Below are 20,088 nucleotides of genomic sequence, written 5' to 3'. Positions count from 1 at the left end.
CCAGTGCAATGGGCTGTTTATTGGGAGCCTTACCATTTCACTAAGGCTATTTTTAACACAAAGGAACCTATTAAACTTTCTAAACTTTAAACACTACCAAACTTTCATGTTGTATCTCTGACTATATTCCCCCCAGTTCCAGGAAAGTCATCAGGTAGTAATGCAAACAACTACACTGAAGGATTGGTGGAGAACTGATGGCATCAAACAACAAGCATAGCTCAAAGGAATTCATTCCTCCATAGCCACAACTTTTAAAATCAAAGTCCTTGACAACAATCTAAGAGAATTATGAAACCAGCCACCAGCAATTAAAGATTCATGTGTAATATTACAAGTACTGTGAGCAACAAGGGATAATACATGAAAAAAATACAGATAGAAAACGTTTTACCTTTGACATATTGCTAGTGCTGAGTTAATACAAATATTACACAGTTAATACAAAAGCTCAAACTAGAGTTACTCTTCTGTTACGTTCGTGCATTAAAAGTTACTGTCAACATTACAATCCACAACTTCTAAGTTTTATGTTTTTTAAAACATTTTAATTTGTACTTACAGTCAGATCTATATCTCCTAACCTCCTCTTTTCTTGCTCAATAACTGTCTCCAGGACTTTATAGTAAAGAACTTCTGCAAGTCGAAGGCGCCTGATAGTACTGTCTGTCGGCCATGGGAAATAAAGCATTAAAAACCAACCATATTAGCAGGCACACTTTTCACAACAAAAGCATTATTCATTACATGCTTTCAAAGAAACAATTTACAACCAGAGATCAGGAATAAGAAGGAGTCAATATATTATGTATAGACAACTGGGATCAAGTGAATCTCTTGAAGAATATAAAGGGTGTGGGAGCATTCTTAAAAGAGAAAACAGGAGAGTAAAAAGGGACAATGAGATAGCCTTGGCAGATAAAGTTTAGGAGAATCTGAAGATCCAAGTACATTAAGAGCAAAAAAGCAACTAGGGAGAAAATAGGACCCCTTAAAGATCAACAAGATGATCGATGTGTGGAACCACAAGAGGTGGGAGAGATACTAAACAAATGTTTTGCGTCAGTTTTTACTGTGCAGAAAGACATGGAGGCTAGGAAGTTCAGGGAAATAAACACTGATGTCTTAAAAACAGTCCACATTACAGTAGAGACGGTGCTGGAGCTCTTAAAAAACAAAGATGGATAAATCTCCAGGAGGTGATCAAGTGTATCTCAGGGCATTGTGGGAAGTTAGGGAAGAAATTGTGGGGCCCCTACCAGATATATTTGTATCATGTACAGCCACAAGTGAGGTATCAGAGGACTGGAAGGTGGCTAAAGTTGTGCCTTTATTTAAGCAAGGTTGTAAAGAGAAGCCTGGGAACTATAGACTGGTGAGTCTGACATCATTGGTGGGTAAGTTGTTGTAGGAGATTCTGAGAGATAGGATTGACATGTATTTAGAGAGGCAAGGATTGATTAAGGATAGTCAGCATGGCTTTGTATGTGAGTAATCATGTCTCACAAACTTGACTGAGTTTATTGTAGACAAAACCAAAAGCAATGATGAGGGCGGAATGATAGATAGTCTAATGGACATTAGTAAAACCTTTGACAAGGTTCCACATGGTACACTGATTAGTAAAGCCACATCACAAGGGATTCAGAGGTTGCTAATTAGATACAAAATTGGCTTGGCAGTAGGAGACAGAGGGTGATGATGGAGAGTTGTTTTTTTGGACTGAAGGCCTGTGTATAGATCAGTGAGCCTGATGTCTGTGGTGGGCAAGTTGTTGGAGAGAATCCTGAGGGACATGATATACATTTATTTGGAAAGGCAAGGACTGATTAGGGATAGTCAACATGGCTTTGTGCATGGGAAATTATGTCTCTCAAACTTGATTGAGATTTTTGAAAGGATTGATGAGGGCAGAGCGGTAGACGTGATCTATATGAACACCTTCAGTAAGGTGTTCGACAAGGTTCCCCATGGGAGACTGTTTAGCAAGGTTAGACCTCATGGAATACAGGGAGAACCAGCCATTTGGATACAGAACTGGCTCAAAAGGTAGAAGACAGAGGGTGATGGTGGAGGGTTGTTTTTCAGACTGGAGGCCTGTGACCAGTGGAGTGCCACAACGATTGGTGTTGGGTCCACTATTTTTCATCATTTATATAAATGATTTGGAAGTGAGCATAAGAGGTATAGTTACTTAGTTTGCAGATGTCACCAAAATTGGAGGTGTAGTGAACAGCAAAGAAGGTTACCTCAAATTACAAAAGAATCTTGATCAGATGGGCCAATGGGCTGAGAAGTGGCAGATGGGCTTTAATTTAGATAAATGCAAGGTGCATTTTGGGAAAGCAAATCTTAGCAGGTCACATACACTGAATGGTAAGGTCTAGGGAGCATTGCTGAACAAAGAAAGCTTGGAGTGCAGGTTCATAGCTCCTTGAAAGTGGAGTTGCAGGTAGATAGGATAGTGAAAATTAGATTAGATTAAATTACTTACAGTGTGGAAACAGACCCTTCGGCCCAACAAGAAGGTGTTTGGTATGCTTTCTTTTATTGATCAGAGTATGGAGTACAGGAGTTGGGAGGTCAGACAAGAATCATCACCTTCATGACAAATGGAATTTTCAAACAGGTTCTGACAAGAACCTCTTCCAGTCATGTCTCCAGTATTACTTTCTCAAATACAAACTTCATGTTCATTTTTGTGTGGAAAAATGCATCATTAATACACAGGTAAAGGTAAACGCGCCATGGCCTATAGGACTCACTGGACAGGGGCAACTGGTGGTGATTTAACCTGAAGATCACCATGCCTCAGGAGAGGGGAGAGATTGTAAAGGAGAGTCCTTCATAGCAATATAACATAATATAATACACAAAAGAATAATAGCTCTTTTGCATATCCAGGGTAGTAAGCATTGCTGAAAAGGCCATAATTTGTTGCCCAACATCTGATGGATGTACTGCAGTTCATGTAGTGCAGTTGGGAAAGGAGTTCTAGAATTTTGACTCAGCAACAAAACAGAAACATGATACAATTCATGATATCAAAGCGAACACCGTCACCTCTAAGTTCTGTTCTGAGCCACACATCATCTCAACTTGGAACTACATCACTGCTTTATCAAAGTTGCTGGATCAAAATCCTGGAGCTCCCTTCCTAACAGCACAGTGGGTGGTACCTACACCACATGGACGGCACCAGTTCAGGAAGACCGCTTATTATTACCTTCTCAATGGCAATTAGGGATGGGAAACACTCAGTGAAAGAATTTTAAAAATATCTAAGATAGAATAGTGTGCAACTTTCAGGGAAATTTGCAGTTGGTGACATTGCCCTGCGTTAGCTCTTCTCGTGGTAAAGATTCTGGGTTTGGAAGGTGTTGCTGAAGGTGGCTTGACAAATTGTTGCAGGTGCATTTTGTAGTCAGTATACTCTGCCACTGTGAGTCAGTGGTGCAAGTAGCAAATATTTAAAGGTCTGAATGGTATGCCAATCAAATGAACCATTTTGTCCTGCGTGGTGTCAAGCACCTTGAGTGTTGCTAAACCTGGACTCATCTGGGCAAGTGGAGAGTCATTCCTTACACTCAGCTTGCACTTCTGGAGTAGTAGGAGAATTTTGGAAATCAAAGGTGAGTTATTCATCATATGGTACTCAGCCTCTGATCAGCTCTTGGGTTTATGTGACTGGGATAATTAACTTTCTTGTCATTGGTAACTCCATCATTGACCACGGATAATCATGCAGCCATTATTCCTCTTACACTCCAGTAGTGATTTTCTCAGTAACTAATAGTCTTAATTGTGTTTAACATCATTTGCACTAACCTATTGAGAAGCCAGAGTGATCCTTGGTAGACTGTGTGTAATGATGACAAAATATTTCACCCATCTCTTTGACTCTATTAAGGACAGACTGCGTGGGATCTCTGGAGCAAGACCTGACAGAAAGGTAAACAGTTTGTTATGCATCTTAACAACTGTGAATAAAAACTGATTTTTCCAGGGTTGGATTCCTGTGTCAGGAATTTTTCAGCATAATAAATTACATGTGAACTAAATTGCAGGGAATCTGCAGCTTTGTTAGCAGGCTGTTAATTGTGAAGTAGAATAGAGATCTTCTCTATTTTACTTAAAACGATCACCTCACTTGTGTCTTAAAATTACAAGTGTGCAAGAAGTAAAAGAAAAAAAACCAATCACCAGGTCATATAACTTAATGACAGTGTAAAATGGAGCAGTGTCAATTATGTCAATTTTTCATCATGCCATTCCCTTAATTTCACACCATGTTGTGTTTCTCTGGGAAATTCTGACAGACATGTCTGCGACAACTTTTACTGGTGCTGATTTTAGTAATTCTCCAGTATCTACTTTCAAACCTGACTCAAACATTTTGTCAATTTGCTGTCCTCCATCATACACTGTTGTCCAAAATCAAAATTAGCAAAAATTGTTTTATGTGATATATACTGCACACATTGTCTTGACCGATGATTGCTTCATTTTTGTGTTCAGACCAGTCCATAATGTCACTATAATGTCAAGGATCTGCTCTCACTTTCTGGAAAAGCGGTTACTCTCCAATTTCTTCTGAAATATTATATCAGTTGCAAATATTATTTAGTCTTTGATAAATAATTATTAAGAATCTCTATAATGTCCTGTATTTTTGACTGGTTCACTGCTCTTTAATAGTTTTCATTAAGAATATATCTCAAGATTTGTTTCTGGATTTGGCCCCTAAGCAACATTTAATTCCATCCTTATTCCCACTTTCTTAAGATCATAAGACCATAAGAAATAGGAGTGGAAGTAAGGCCATTCGACCCATTGAGTCCACTCTACAATTCAATCATGGCTGATGGGCATTTTAATGCCATTTACCCACACTCTCCCCATATCCTTAATTCCTTGCGAGATTAAGAATTTATCAATAACTGCCTTGAAGACATTTCATGTCCCAGCCTCCACTGCGCTCCGTGGCAGTGAATCCCACAGGCCCATCACTCTCTGGCTGAAGAAATGTCTGTTTATTTCCATTCTAAATTGACCCACTCTAATTCTAAGGCTGTGCCCATGAGTCCTAGTATCACTGCCTGACGGAAACAATTTCCCAGCATCCACCCAAGGTTTTGCCGTAACATCCAGCAAGTTCTCTCACCGTATCTGAACAAATCTGTGTTTTAATTACCTACCTCACCCCAATGGCATCTGTCACATCCATCCACTTTCCACCCCATCTTACCATGTACCTTTCCTAGAATAACTCACAGGTCAGCAGATATCTGCAGAAAGACTGGCATCCTTTGTGTCTGTGCCATCTTTAACAGGTCACGGTGTACCTGATGAGCACTGGCATCGGAGCAGGGTAAGATGGCACCATGATTCTCCAACAGGGACCTGGAGGCAGTGGTATAAGGGGTATTGCAAAGGAGAGGAATCCTCTTCCCAGGGGACTGGCAGAGGAGGGTCTGCCACCAGACCCTGGCACCCTGCTCCAAGGTTGCCAACTGGATCAGTGCCATCCCCAGAGTGCAAGCACTAACCAGCAAAACAAGGTGTAAAAACATGGTTAATGCCCTTCTCTGTGCTGCCAGGGTAAACGCTACACTCCGCTCTCTGCCACCTCACACTCACTCTATCTCTGCTAATGCATCCATCATCCATCTCCCTCCAAGGCAGAGGCTCTGCCACTCTCACTATTGTCTGCAATACCTTCTCACACTCACTCTCATAACTCCCCAACCTCTCACAACACTAAAACAAAAGCCAAGAATAACTAACGAAGAAACAAAGACCTGTGGATGATGGAGGTCTGAGACAAAAACAGAAATTACTGGAGAAACTCAGCAGCTCGGGCAGCGTCCATGGAGACAGAGCAGAGTTAATGTTTCGGGTCCAGTGACCCAGTTCTGGAAAAATTCTGAACGGTCACTGGATCCAAAACGTTAATCTGCTTTCTCTCCACAGATGCTGCCAGACGTGCTGAGGTTCTCCAACAGTTTCTATTTTTGTTTTCTGCGACAATGCTCACATTCCATACCTGCCTGCTACTTCCTTAATCCCTTGGAACACCTCAATATCTCCCCTCCCGTGCACCAGCACTAACAGCTATGCTGTCTACTGTTATCTCACTCATTTCCCAACCCCCCGCTTTTCTGTCAGTACATGGGCGACTGTCCATACATAACAAAGCAGAGTGATGGCCTATGGGTGGGTGGGGGGGGAGGGCACTGCCTGACACTTGGCCCTTCTCCCCCTCCTCGGAGAGAATCCTTGCCCTCACTGGGGAAAAAGGACCTGCTGCTATGGGGGAGCAGAGTCAGCCATGTCCCACCAAACAATGAATTCCTTTGCCACTCTCCCATTAACCCCACTCCCACTCTCGTTCATTGCACACCACCTCCCTCAACTCCATCCAAGGCCCCAAAGGAGCTTTCCACATTCATCAAAGTTTTACACGCACATCCACCAATATCATTTATTATATCCGTTGCTACCGATGCGGTATCCTCTACAATGGGAGACTGGACGCCTCCTAGCAGAGCGCTTTAGGGAACATCTCTGGGACACTTACACCAATCAACCACACCGCTCTGTGGCCCAACATTTCAACTCTCCTTCCCACTCAGCCGAGGACATGGAGATCCTGGGCCTCCTTCACCGCCGCTCCCTCACCACCTGACGCCTGGAGGAAGAACGCCTCATCTTCCGCCTCGGAACACTTCAACCCCAGGGCATCAATGTGGACTTCAACAGTTTCCTCATTTCCCCTTCCCCCACCTCACCCCCGTTCCAAACTTCCAGCTCAGCACTGTCCCCATGACTTGTTCTCCCTGCCTATCTTCCTTTCCACCTATCCACTCCACCCTCCTCTCTGACCTATCACCTTCATCCGACCCACATCCACCCATTGTACTCTTTGCTACCTTCCCCCACCCTGCTCCCTGACCTATCACTTTCATCCCCACCCCCATTCACCTATTGTACTCTATGCTACTTTCTCCCCACCCCCACCCTCCTCTCATTTATCTCTCCACCCTTCAGGCACTCTGCCTGCATTCCTGATGAAGGGCTTTTGCCCGAAACGTTGATTTTCCTGCTCCTCGGATGCTGCCTGAACTGCTGTGCTTTTCCAGCACCACTCTAATCCACACCATGTCTAACCACTGGTCATGATGCTGTCTTTCTCGTGCCTTGGAGGTACATTCAGCATCACCACGACCCTCAGGAGAAATATCTGGCTCCCCCCGAAGCCACCTGAGGAAAAGAGTACAGAGGCTTCAGAGCAAGCATCTGCATGGCTGCCTCCTGAAGCCCCCAACACTGACACCTTGATGTAAATGTTTGGTGTGGAAGCACAACCTCACTGTGCCACAGGCATGTAAAGATAATCCTCCTTAATTGGCAGCTCACCACAGCCTAGTTAAAACTTGCCACATCATTCAGCAAAAAGCATAAAATATGGAGATAAATACTCCTGACTTCAAGATGGTCCTCCGTGGACTTCCCTTTCAATTGCACCACAAATCTCGCCATAGCCTATATCATTCAGATCCCTGTAAGATTCCACTCATCTCAACTGAATTTAGCACATAGATTGGCCACAATGTTAGATGGTGTTCTGGCAATAACCAAAGAGCCTTCACTTATTCAATGGTAGCCATGATGTGGAGATGCCAATGTTGGACTGATATGGACAAAGTCAGAAGTCACACAACATCAGGTTATGGTCCAACAGGCCTATGTGAAATCACCAGCTTTTGGAGTGCTGCTCCTTTGTCAAATAAAGTGACTTCATCTCACGAGGGATGTTGGTAAATGTCTCCTTCCAGGGCCCTTTTCTACCCCGGATCAGAGGCCTCCTGCCCAGGTTTCCTCTCCCATCAGGCTTAGGTTGTTAAACCAGATTCTGCAATCTTTGTCCTCCTGACCCCAGAGCCCCTTCTCTTGGCTCTACTGAGAAACCCACCCCCCCGCACCCCAACCCACCCCATCTCTCCCCAAGTTTACCTGTCATCTTCTCCTTTGGGACTGAATGCAGTCCCAGCAGTGTTCACTGCTCCAGGTGGCACTGCTGGGACTAGAGAGCTCACAGAGGCAGGACACCCTCCCCAGATGGGGGCATGCTGAGCTGCTAAATGTCCTGTTAAACAGACACCCATTGCATTGTGGGTGGGCTTTGTGGCGATTTCTTCAGCAGCAATTACAGAAACCCCACCACCAAATTGTAAACATTTTAAGTAAACATTTAATAATAAGGCTATTACTTGGGGATATCACTCTAATTGCTACCTTAAGAATACAACCCCCACCTCAACATATATAGCTTACCTGAAAATCTGTAATAATTTCTCACTTGGGGTATTTTTCAGCCCGGTTAGTATAGCATGAAGACGGTTGACACACTGTGTTGCAGAGGATACCGGTGTCACACAGAGGTTGCCTTCCTTCATGTACTTGCGACCAGTAAGTGGTGTTGAAACTGAGAGTGCCTTGGACTGGTGAAGAATATTAATAATATTAAGATATTCACAATCTTTCAATGTAATTTATTTCAAGCTTGTTCCAAACTCAAGAGATTGAAAATTAATCTCCCTTTAATTTCTCCAGTACTATATTCTAATTGATGGTAAGTTCCCTCAACTCCTCACTTTCCCATGCCACTTTGATCTCTAGTTCTGGGAGTTTTCTGGTGCCTTCCTCAGTGAAAACAGACACAGAGATAATATTTAGCTTCTTTGCCATTTCGTTATTCTCCATTATAAATTATTCTGACACTGCCTGCAATGGATCTACATTCATTTTATCTGTAGAAGCTTTAATAGTCCATTTTTGTGTTTTGTGGCTAAATTTTATTCATATTCTATTCTCACTTTCTTTATTCATTTCTCAGCCCTCCTTTGCTGTATTTTCGAAACTTCCCAACTTTTAGAATTACTGCTATTTCTAGTAATTTCATAGGTCTTTTTTCTTTTAATCCTGTACAATCCTGAAGTTCCTTTGTCAGCCATAGTTGACCGATCCTTTTTGAGTTTTCGGATGTTGAAGGAATGTATAGTTGCTGCAAGTCACGTGATACTTCTTATAGGCTATCCATTTCCTATGTACTTGATACCTTTTAATGCACTTGCCCAAACCACTTCAGTTTTGGCCCCATATCATCATAAACTCCTTACTCAAATTTAATTCTTTCAGAATTAATTACCTAATTTTCAAACATAATGTAACATTATTATTGTGGTCAGAATTGCTAATTAGGTCTTTTTCATCACATAATACTAGATCTAAATTAGCCTGTCCTCGATTTGTCTCCTTCATAAAATGCTCTAGAAAGTCATTTCTAAGTCACTCCAGAAACCCATCCATAGCTTTTGTGTTCAATTGATTTCACCCAATACACACGCAAATTGAAGTCACCCTGGATAACTGTGTTGCCCATGTGACATGTTTCCCTCAATTCCTGATTAATACCATGCCCCACACTAGAAATACTATTTGGTGACCTATAAATAACCCCAACCAATATCTAATGCCTCTTGCTGTTTCTTAATTCCACCCAAACAGATTCCACATTGTTCTTCTGATCCAAAATACTCCCTCACATCCCACCATTAGTGCAAATTCACCTCCATTTCCTCCTGTCTAGTCTTCCTAAATGTTAATATCTTTAAATATTCATTTCCCAGTCCTGGTCATCACATGTCTATTCTTCTGAGATAACAATTAGATCATGGCTGTGTACCTGTCTGTGTCTTCAGATCATCTCCCTAGTTTTGAATACTGTGTGTGTTCAGGTAGTGCACACTTACGGGCGGCACAGTGGTTAGCACTGCTGCCTCACAGCGCCTGAGACCTGGGTTCAATTCCCGCCTCAGGCGACTGACTGTGTGGAGTTTGTACGTTCTCCCCGTGTCTGCATGGGTTTCCTCCGGGTGCTCTGGTTTCCTCCCACAGTCCAAAAATGTGCAGGTTAGGTGAATTGGCCACGCTAAATTGCCCGTAGTGTTAGGTAAGGGGTAAATGTAGGGGTATGGGTGGGTTGCGCTTCGGCGGGTCGGTGTGGACTTATTGGGCCGAAGGGCCTGTTTCCACACTGTAATGTAATGTAATGTAATCTAATCTAACTTTGTCTTTTTAACATCATTCTGCTTTCAAAGCTTTCTCGATGCTCAACTTTGTTTCTCTTGGCTTCTAGTCTCGCTAGTATCTTTTTGACATTCTATTCTTAACTTTACTTTCTTCCAACTTGGGTTTCGCCACAGGTTCCCATCTTCCTGACAATCTTGTTTAAATCCACCCCAACAGCATTAGCAGATCTCACTGAAAGGATATCAGTCCATTCCAATTAAGGTGAAACACATCCAGCTTGGAGGAGTCTCACCTGCCCCAGAACCAGTCCCAGTTTCTCAGAAATCTGATGCCCTCCCTCCTACACCAGCTCTACAACCATATATTTAGTCGATTAATCCTTCTTGTGTTCACTGGCACGTGATCCTGGAAGTAATCATGAGATTACTCTTGAGGTACTGCTTTTTAGTTGCCTTCATAATTCCCTGAAGTAAGTCTTCAGAACCTTATAACTCTTCCTCCCAATGTCGTTGTTACCAATGGGACCATGGTTTCTGGCTGACTCCCCTGTACCAGAAAGATGTATTCTGTGACATCATGACTCTGGCACCAGGGAGGCATTGCACCATCCTGGAGTTTATTGCCACAAAAACACCCATCTGATTTCCTGACTATGAAATCTGCTATAATTATTGCTCTTTCTTTCTTCCTTTCTTCTTCCTCCTCCCCTGTACAACTGAGCCACCTATGGGCTTGACTCTGGCTCCACTAGCCAGAGGAACCATCACCCTCACCAATTTCCAAAATCAATTCCAATTATAGCAAGCGCAATAGTTTAAAAGAGGTGGTGGGGGAGATCCTGCATTACCCTACCTGGTTTTCTTAGACTGCCTGATAATCACCCATTACCTCTCTGCCTGCACCCTTCTAAATTGAGGAGTGACTACCTCCCCATAGGTGCTATCCACATAGTCCATGGCCTCACAGTACATAACAGTGACTCCAGCCACTGCTCTAGTTCCAAAACTTGGAGCTCAAGCTTATGCAGCAGCTGACACTTCCTGCATTTGTGTTTGTCTGAGACACATGGTTTCACCAGAATTGGATGAAGAGTCACCAGATTTAAAACATTAACTCTGCTTTCTTTCCACAGATGCTGCCAGACTTGCTGAGTTTCACCAGCAATTTCTGTTTTTGTTTCACTTCCCTCTCTCTTGCAGGATACAAATACAGGCAACAGCACCTGGCCATCACTGACCAAGCATAGCTACATGTTCTCACCCTGAACGGAGGAAATAGTGTTTACCATCACTGGAGAAACTCTAATAATGAAGAATAACAAAGACAGTAGTGAGAAAGGAACGCAGCAAAAATATAAAAATCAGAAATCGATTCCATGTAAACAGAAATTAGCAACAACAAAGTTTAGAAAATGCCAGTGAAAGTATTTTACGGGTCCCTTAACTGTAGTTATGTTGTAGGGCAGAGCATTACGCACAAAGTGACTTCAGGTTGTAACAATAACACTTTCGTTAAAAATTGTAAGGACTTCAATCGTCATATATATTGGACCAATCAAACTGGCAGAGGTGGTCTAAAGAATAAGTCTATTGATGCTTTCACGTAGTTTCCTGAAATAATGGGGAATCAACTAGAGATAAAGCTACTTTAGAGCCAGTACTGAGTAAGAAGGCAGAGCAGATTAGTAATCTCAAAGTGAAAGACTCACTGAGAAGAAGAGCTCATAAGACAACTGAATTCCGTATTAAGTTTGAAAGCAGGTAGTGCCCATGGAATACAGGGAGAACTAGCCATTTGGATACAGAACTGGCTCAAAGGTAGAAGAGAGAGGGTGGTGGTGGAGGGCTGTTTTTCAGACTGGAGGCCTGTGACCAGTGGAGTGCCACAAGGATTGGTGCTGGGTCCTCTACTTTTTGTCATTTACATAAATGATTTGGATGCGAGCGTAAGAAGTACAGCTAGTAAGTTTGCAGATGACACCAAAATTGGAGGTGTAGTAGACAGTGAAGAAGGTTACCTCAGATTACAACAGAATCTGAACCAGCTGGGCCAATGGGCTGAGAAGTGGCAGATGGAGTTTAATTCAGATAAATGCCAGGTGCTGCATTTTGGGAAAGCAAATCTTAACAGGACGTATACACTTAATGGTAAGGTCCTAGGGAGTGTTGCTGAACAAAGAGACCTTGGAGTGCAGGTTCATAGCTCCTTGAAAGTGGAGTCACAGGTAGATAGGATAGTGAAGAAGGCGTTTAGTCTGCTTTCCTTTATTGGTCAGAGTATTGAGTACAGGAGTTGGGAGGTCATGTTGCAGCTGTACAGGACATTGGTTAGGCTACTGTTGGAATATTGCATGCAATTCTGGTCTCCTTCCCATCGGAAAGATATTGTGAAACTTGAAAGGGTTCAGAAAAGATTTACAAGGATGTTGCCAGGGTTGGAGGATTTGAGCTATAGGGAGAGGCTGAACAGGCTGGGGCTGTTTTCCCTGGAGCGTCAGAGGCTGAGGGGTGACCTTATAGAGGTTTACAAAATTATGAGGGGCATGGATAGGATAAATAGACAAAGTCTTTTCCCTGGGGTGAGGGAGTCCAGAATTAGAGGGCATAGGTTTAGGGTGAGAGGGAAAACACATAAAAGAGACCTAAGGGGCAACTTTTTCATGCAGAGGGTGGTACATATGGAATGAGCTACCAGAGGATTTGGTAGAGGCTGGTACAATTGCAACATTTAAGAGGTTTTGGATGGGTATATGAATAGGAAGGGTTTGGAAGGATATGGGCCGGGTGCTGGCAGGTGGGACTAGATTGGGTTGGGATATCTGGTCGGCATAGACGGGTTAGACCGAAGGGTCTGTTTCCATGCTGTACATCTCTATGACTCTATCTAGGTGTGAACCAAAAGATAGCATATCTGAATGGCTTGGTGTTGTATGAATTATTCATATATTCATTTAGATCAAAGGAAGATTGAAAAACATCTGAGAAATAAGGCAAGTTCTTAAACTATCCATTGCTGTTTCAAATCATAGCACCAGTTTGGGAATTGTGGGTGCTGGATGAATCTTTAAGTGGATTAACCCAGGTGTGCCACTCTGTCACAGAGACATGCTGCAGTTTTTTGCTTTAGGTTTGTCTGTCTGCTTTCACATAGATACACTTAGCTTGGCAGCCATGTATCTGCCAGCAGCCACAACCAGGTGCATAGAGGTTATCAGAAGCCAGCAATGGTCCTTAGTTAGAGTCACTAAGTAGAAATCGTGTGTGGGGGCCCTTGCTTGGCATGAGAAGTCCAAAGTCATGATGAATTCAAATTGTCGGATCTGCCTGGCAAATGTAGTGTAAAAGTTCAGAGGTGTAATCCTCAGAGAGAGGTAGCTGTAGAAGACTGGAAAAGGGAGGAGGGTCAAAGTGATTTCTTGAAAGATATGGCACATTTTGCTTTGGTCCAGAAGAAATGAAAGAACCTTCAAGATTCTGTAAAGATATGGGAACTGTTGGGTGGAATTCAAAATTAATGGAAAGTGGTCTGTCAATATTTTCAGGTTTAAAGAATGAGGGCTTACAAAATTGCTTTGTTTAATTTTCGCAGCGTAAAATACTTTTATTTAAAACATAAAACCATGTAGTGTATTTCTTTCAGTGAATAACTGGGAGTCTAAATTTCCTTTTATCATGTTTATAGTCTCAGCATCATTACAACAGACTGAAGGTATGGTGATAAATAAATAATGGGGTAACATTTAAATAAACAATTTTAAAATGTTCAACAAATTACACTCCACTAAAATCAAAAACTCAGCAAGAAATAGTTATCTGTGGCCTGCTAAGAAAGTTAAAAATAGTATTAAATTTAAAAATGCAGTTTAGAATGTTGGAAAGAATACTTATAAACTTGGTGATTGTCAGTGTTCTAGATACCAGCAAAGGGTCACCAAAATGTTTATACAAAGGGGAAAAATAGAATATGGGAATAAAGTATCCAAAAATATAAAAGCAGATTGTAAGAGCTTATGGAAGTATATAAAAAGCAGAATAGCTAATTGTTGATTTATTAGAGACACAAATGGGAGAAGTCATCAGAGCCGAGAAAATGGTAGAGACATTGTACAAATATTGTATTGATTTTCACAGTTGAAGACACACATTACATACTAGGAATAGCGAACAACCAAGAGTTAATAATAGTGAGAGCTTATGATAATCAATATTGGCAGAATTTCTTTTTAGCAACTAAAGGGAATAAAGTCCAAAATGTTTCCAAGATGTGACGACTATATCCCAGGGTTCCAGATAGGAGAAATAGTAAATGTGTTGTAATAATCTCCCAAAATGACCTCAAGTCAAGAACAGTCCCAGCAGCATTGAAAGTTAGGAAATGTAACACTGGTATTCGAGAATGGAAAGACAAAGACAACATAGACCAATCAGCCAGACACAAGTTGTCAAGAAAATGCTGGAATCTATTATTATGGAAATCTTAACTGTGCACTTAGAAAACTTTGCATGGTCAGATAAAGTCAACATGGTTTTATGGAAGAGAAATTGCATTTGACAAATTTATCAGTTTTTTTTGAGGATGTAACTGGCTAATTAGATAAAGGAGTATCAGTAGATGTATTATACCAATATTTCTAAAAGCCTTTAATAAGGAACCACATAAAATCTCTGAAGATAAAGGTTCAGGAAGTTGAAGGTGTACATTAAAACAGGCAGAGAACTGTCTAACTGACAGGATCAAAAGTCACCAGGTAATGGTCCAACAGGTTTATTTGAAATCACAAGTTTTCAGAGCACTGCTCCTTTGTTAGCACTTCACCTGATGAAGGAGCAGCGCTCCGAAAGCTAGTGACTTCAAATAAACCTGTTAGACTATAATCTGGTGTCGTGTGACTTCTGACTTTGTCCACCCCAGTGCAATGCCAGCACCTCCGTACAATAACTGACAGGAGGCAGAGATTAAGAATAAGCAGAGCACTTTCCAATTGGCAAATGGAGTGCCATAAGGGTCAGTGCCGAGGCCTCAAGAGTTACAAATTTTACTAAGACTTAATTGAAGAGATGAAGTATTGTACCATCTATATCTGGTTCAATTTCTTATGTACCTATGTTCTTTCTCGACAGTCTGGTCATGCTGCGTCAAACTGAATGCCATTGAAATTCAAGCTTCTCATTTTTGACAGGAAATCCAAGGCAAGGATATGTAACTTCATGATGTGTGTGCCAGCTGCTGCCAAGAACTCTCAGCAGGAATTTATTCTTTTTATAAATTAGATTAGATTACATTACAGTGTGGAAACAGGCCCTTCGGCCCAACACGTCCACACCGACCCGCCGAAGCGAAACCCACCCATACCCCCACATTTACCCCTTACCTAACACTACGGGCAATGTAGTATGGCCAATTCACCTGACCCTGCACATCTTTGGACTGTGGGAGGAAACCGGAGCACCCGCTGGAAACCCACGCAGACACGGGGAGAACGTGCAAACTCCACACAGTCAGTCGCCTGAGGCGGGAAATGAACCCGGGTCTCTGGCGCTGAGAGGCAGTAGTGCTAACCACTGTGCCACCGTGCCGCCCACCAAATGCTTCAGTTTCCCATACAGAAAGTGTAAAATGCATAATGATCTCAAATAATTAAAAGCCATTGCTAGGTTTTTCAGAATCTTGATCTTCAAAAATGATTTATATAAATAGAATAGAAAATGTATTAAGTTAGATTAAATGCATTTGCCTGCTACTTAAATTAAGTTAATTTATATGGCTTATAACAATTCACATTAATATGTACAGAATGGAATTTCATCTGAATACATAAAAGTTGCTAATGTCTCGCCATGCAATTGTCGCCAACTAATGTAGTCCAGACACAGGGACCTATTTTCATGATTGAGATACTCAGCCACCAATCAATAAACGTGTATCCTTTCAATCACGTTTCATTATATAATTCTGGCTCATCTTATATTTTCATAGTGCACACTGAAGTGTCTCATTGATAGTGTACAGCATAATTTCAACCTAAAAGGAGTTTGTTTGGTCCTTTGACCTCAGATAATGAAAGTAATTAAAATAGTACATTCAAACTAAAGTAGCTCAAATCAAATAATTCAAATACATAGACTACACGGAATGAAACAGTGCTGTTGCACATTCACAACTATTGCTGCAGTATTCAAGAGAATTCTGAGAGGGGTCTGGGGCACAATTACTGCCACTCCCAGCCTTAGTGAGGAAATCCTGTGCCTAACAGGCAACCAATGTCAGAGAGAACAGAGCCGGAAGCTGGACTCCCTATTCGGAGGGTGCCTGCTTTCACAAGGAGCCCAGCATAAAATTAGAAGTCGGTATGCTGAGTAAGTTAGTGCAGTAATCACCAGAATAGCAGAATTCAGACATGAACAATTAAGAAACTTGGACCATCAAGGATTGTTTTTTTTAATAAAAACAAACATCCATCTCCTTCTTACAATGAAGGAGACTTTATTAGGTTCTGGTCCAAATCCTGGGCACACAAGATGTGCCTGTCATAATGGGGGATCCATTTGTTTCATACACATGAGATGTCCTTCAACTGACCCTGCAAAGTCCGGAAATGTCAACACTGGAGAATACCAGTGGATGCCATCCAATTTCATTTTCCAAAATCATTAACTATATGTTTCCAATGTGACAACATTCAACTAGAAAGCTCAATACCTACATTGTCAAAATGTTGTTGAAGACTGTGCTCCACTTGCATCCTTTCAGTGGTTTCTGCATTTGACATGTTGCTCAGAAACCTGTTTGGGGTTCCTATCTCTTCATTTGCATCGTCTCCCAAAAAAATCCTTTCATCAATGTTTCCCACAGTTAACACATATTCTTCATAGGCCTTGTTAATAGCTTTTCTGTAACAAAAGAAAGAAAAGATAACAAGATACTCTAACATATGCAGACATTCATTATTCAGATATTTTTCATTGTTACAGATACTTTCATGCCCTCAAGGTGTCACAAAGTGCCTCACACAAAGAAGTATATTCCAAGTGCAATCAAAAATTTAAATATAAAGAAACACCAACTATTTGTGCACAATGAGGTTCGACATTCAGCAATATGATAATTGATCAGATAACGTATTTTAGTGATGTTGGTCGAGGGATAAATGTTGGCCAAGACTCTGGGATATTAAACTAGAGCTCCTCAAAATTATGACTAGCAGATTTTCCAAAAATCATAAAAAGCTCAATAAACCTTTCCCTCAACCTACACCCAAATGAAGCATAAAGTGTTCTTCAATAAGCAAATGACAAGGTGATGATGACAAAGCACTTTGCAAAGTGTTTTAATATTGTTGCATATACTTAATCTTACAACTGCTGTCCAAAAGTGTGTTGCTACCCAAAAATGCTTTCAGTATTTTAGCGTTTACCAGCAACACAGCCTAAGTACGAATATTTTTAAAACTATGGATTATTCAGAATCATGATCTGTGTGTCAATTTTTCAGCTGTATCAACTTTCGTAGCTGTTAAGTCTGATTTGCAATTCCAAGTGAAGGTGTAATCAAAAGAATTTGGAAATTTTGTTCATCAGAAACTTCATGGAGTCCCAACTCCAAACCAGTAGGGTTTCCTGCTTCTCACATAATAAATCCTTTGAATTTAAATGGGAAAGAAATTCTTTGAAGCCTGAGAGATGGAATATCTTCATGACTTACACACTTTCCGTAAAGTTCCCAGGGTCCAGAAAGCCAGTTAGAGTTTCTGCTTTTCCCTTTAGGATCTATGATCAATCAGAAATGCACAATTTTCAGAAACATATGTCAAGAAATGTTAAATAATTCATAATCTTACAAGTTGCCCATTCTGAATTGGGTAATTAGGATTTCTTCTAGAGTGTGAAATTTGACAAATGATCGATGAAGTGGGGTTGGCATTAACCTACCTTCTCTCTGATAAAACAGAAACTGCTGGAGAAACTCAGCAAGTCTGGCAATATCTATAGAGAGAAAGCAGAGTTAGTAAGGAGTCCAGTGACCCTTCTTCAGGGCTCTGAATGTTAACTCAACTTTCTCTCCACAGATTAGATTAGATGCTCCCACATCTTCTGAGATTCTCCAGCAATTTGTGTTTTTGTTGCAGATTTCCAGCATCTGTGGTTCTTTGTTTTATTTTACTATCTCTTGCATCTGTTCAAATACAGCCTATAATAAGAGTCTCTGGCCTACTCTCTGTAAGACCTCTATAGTTTCAGTAATTAGGTAATCCTTGTTCCATATCTTATGCACAGAAAACTAATTGCTACCTCTGATTTAGAACTAACCAGTTCCAGAGTGGCAAGGTTGCTGCATTAAACAAACAAGTGTTTTAATGGCACAGCACAGGGTTCATATTTGAAGTTGAAATGGAGTAGCACTGTTGGTACAGTACATCAAGTTTTACTCTGCATCAAACAATTTCACACTAGATTCTGCAGTACTTTATACCGGCAGTGAACACAATAAGAATAGCTTCCCACACTCAGTACCATGACATATCTGCATTAACACCAGTTCTGGCGTCAATACATGCAACACAAAAGGTTGGCAGTGCAGTAGTAGCAGCTATGTGAATTCTGACCTCAGCATGCTGGTTTACAGATTGTAGTCTGAATTTAATATAAAGGATAAACACTATGATGTATAAGTGCTAGTTCTCTGAAGAATGCAATTCACTTGTCAAACCTTTCTCTCAAAAAGTTTCCTGATGTACGGCTTCCAGTAATGTTCTTTAATACCCTTTGCCTCCAATTCCAATCCGTCATGTACGGAACATAACTTGTCAATAATACATGGAGGCTCTGAAGGTGGTTTGTAATCTTTGTTGTGGAAATCTTCTGGTAAACCTAGAATAAATAGAACAGTGCAACTGTTAGATTACACCATAAATCACCATCAGTAAAACCTATACTTTTTTTTCCATAATGTTGGCCCTCATAAAAAGAGAGCTTGCATTCAATTAGCACCACATCATGTCTTCAAATCAGTGGATTACTAACAGAAAATAATATTTGCAATTTCGTAGGTAATCACAGCAGCCAATCTGCAGTCTGCTAGGTCCCACAAACAGCAAACAGGTTTGTAGTGGATTGAAAGAAGAATAATGTTCAGGGCACGAAAAGAATGTACTCTTTTTCACATGGTATAACAGTTCCTTCCACTTGAACTGGTAGGCAGATGTATTGCCCCATATTTCTACCAGAATGATGGAGACCTCCCCATCATGGTGAGGGTAGAAGTGGCCAAAATTCAGGAATCCTCCCCACACACAGCTCTTCTATTTTCAAGGGATAGGAGTGGAATCAGGCCAAGTGTTTGTTACAAAAGCAGCTGCTTCTTCACTTATCAGCTGCTTAAAATGAAATGGGATTTTAGCATTTCTGTTACTTGAAACTCAGAATGTGCACGCTGGATCTAGGATCAGCTACCCTGTTGTGCAGGTGGGTGAATCGGGTACCTTTTACAGACACGGGACTAGGTATCCTTTACGATTGCTAAAAGTGGGCATGAAGGTGTCTAAAAGTGAACAAGCTCATTGGAAATGCCAAGCTGTCAATGTTGTCCAAAGAACTTCAAGCAGCCAAAAGGACCTGTCAAGACATTTAAAGCTCCAAGCTTTTTAACCTTTAAACAAGTCTGGAGAGTTCAAAATTGCTTTCTAATTCAATCTGTCTGATATTATTAGTCTGAGGAATTCCATAACTGATTTCATAAAGATCCATTACTCCAGCTGGGTGTCTTCCATTTCATTGTTTGATTGACAGCTACAATGGTTTTGGACTCTGAAGCAAAAAACAGATGTGGAAAACCTGGCCCAATTCCACTCCTGTCCTGTAGAAATGGAAGAGCTGTGTTTGAGGAGGATTTCTGAATTTTAGCTTCCACCCTTCTCACCACAATGGGGAGGCTCTACACCATCCTGGTGAAAATCCAGGCCAATATAGCTGTCTAACAGCTCAGATGGATATGGAT

General features: G+C 41.2%; 1 protein-coding gene across 3 annotated transcripts in view; it reads right to left on the bottom strand.

Annotated features, from left to right (window-relative positions):
- rbl2 (retinoblastoma-like 2 (p130)) overlaps nt 1–20,088 on the bottom strand; it is a 112,968-nt gene that overhangs the window by 31,374 nt on the left and 61,506 nt on the right. For all 3 annotated transcript variants that reach the window (XM_087995902.1, XM_087995903.1, XM_087995904.1), the window contains exons 3-8: nt 18,802–18,962; nt 17,797–17,861; nt 16,799–16,985; nt 8,338–8,504; nt 3,829–3,941; nt 563–666 (exon numbers count right to left, since the gene is read on the bottom strand). In XM_087995902.1, the coding sequence (XP_087852028.1) occupies nt 563–666; nt 3,829–3,941; nt 8,338–8,504; nt 16,799–16,985; nt 17,797–17,861; nt 18,802–18,962 (797 nt within the window). The remainder of the gene's footprint in view (nt 1–562; nt 667–3,828; nt 3,942–8,337; nt 8,505–16,798; nt 16,986–17,796; nt 17,862–18,801; nt 18,963–20,088) is intronic.

This window comes from Chiloscyllium plagiosum, unplaced genomic scaffold, assembly GCF_037043375.1.
Source record: "Chiloscyllium plagiosum isolate Xiang-an unplaced genomic scaffold, Cpla_swu_hap1 HiC_scaffold_17, whole genome shotgun sequence".
Lineage (NCBI taxonomy): Eukaryota > Metazoa > Chordata > Chondrichthyes > Orectolobiformes > Hemiscylliidae > Chiloscyllium > Chiloscyllium plagiosum.
This window is presented reverse-complemented; position numbering and strand designations above follow the sequence as displayed.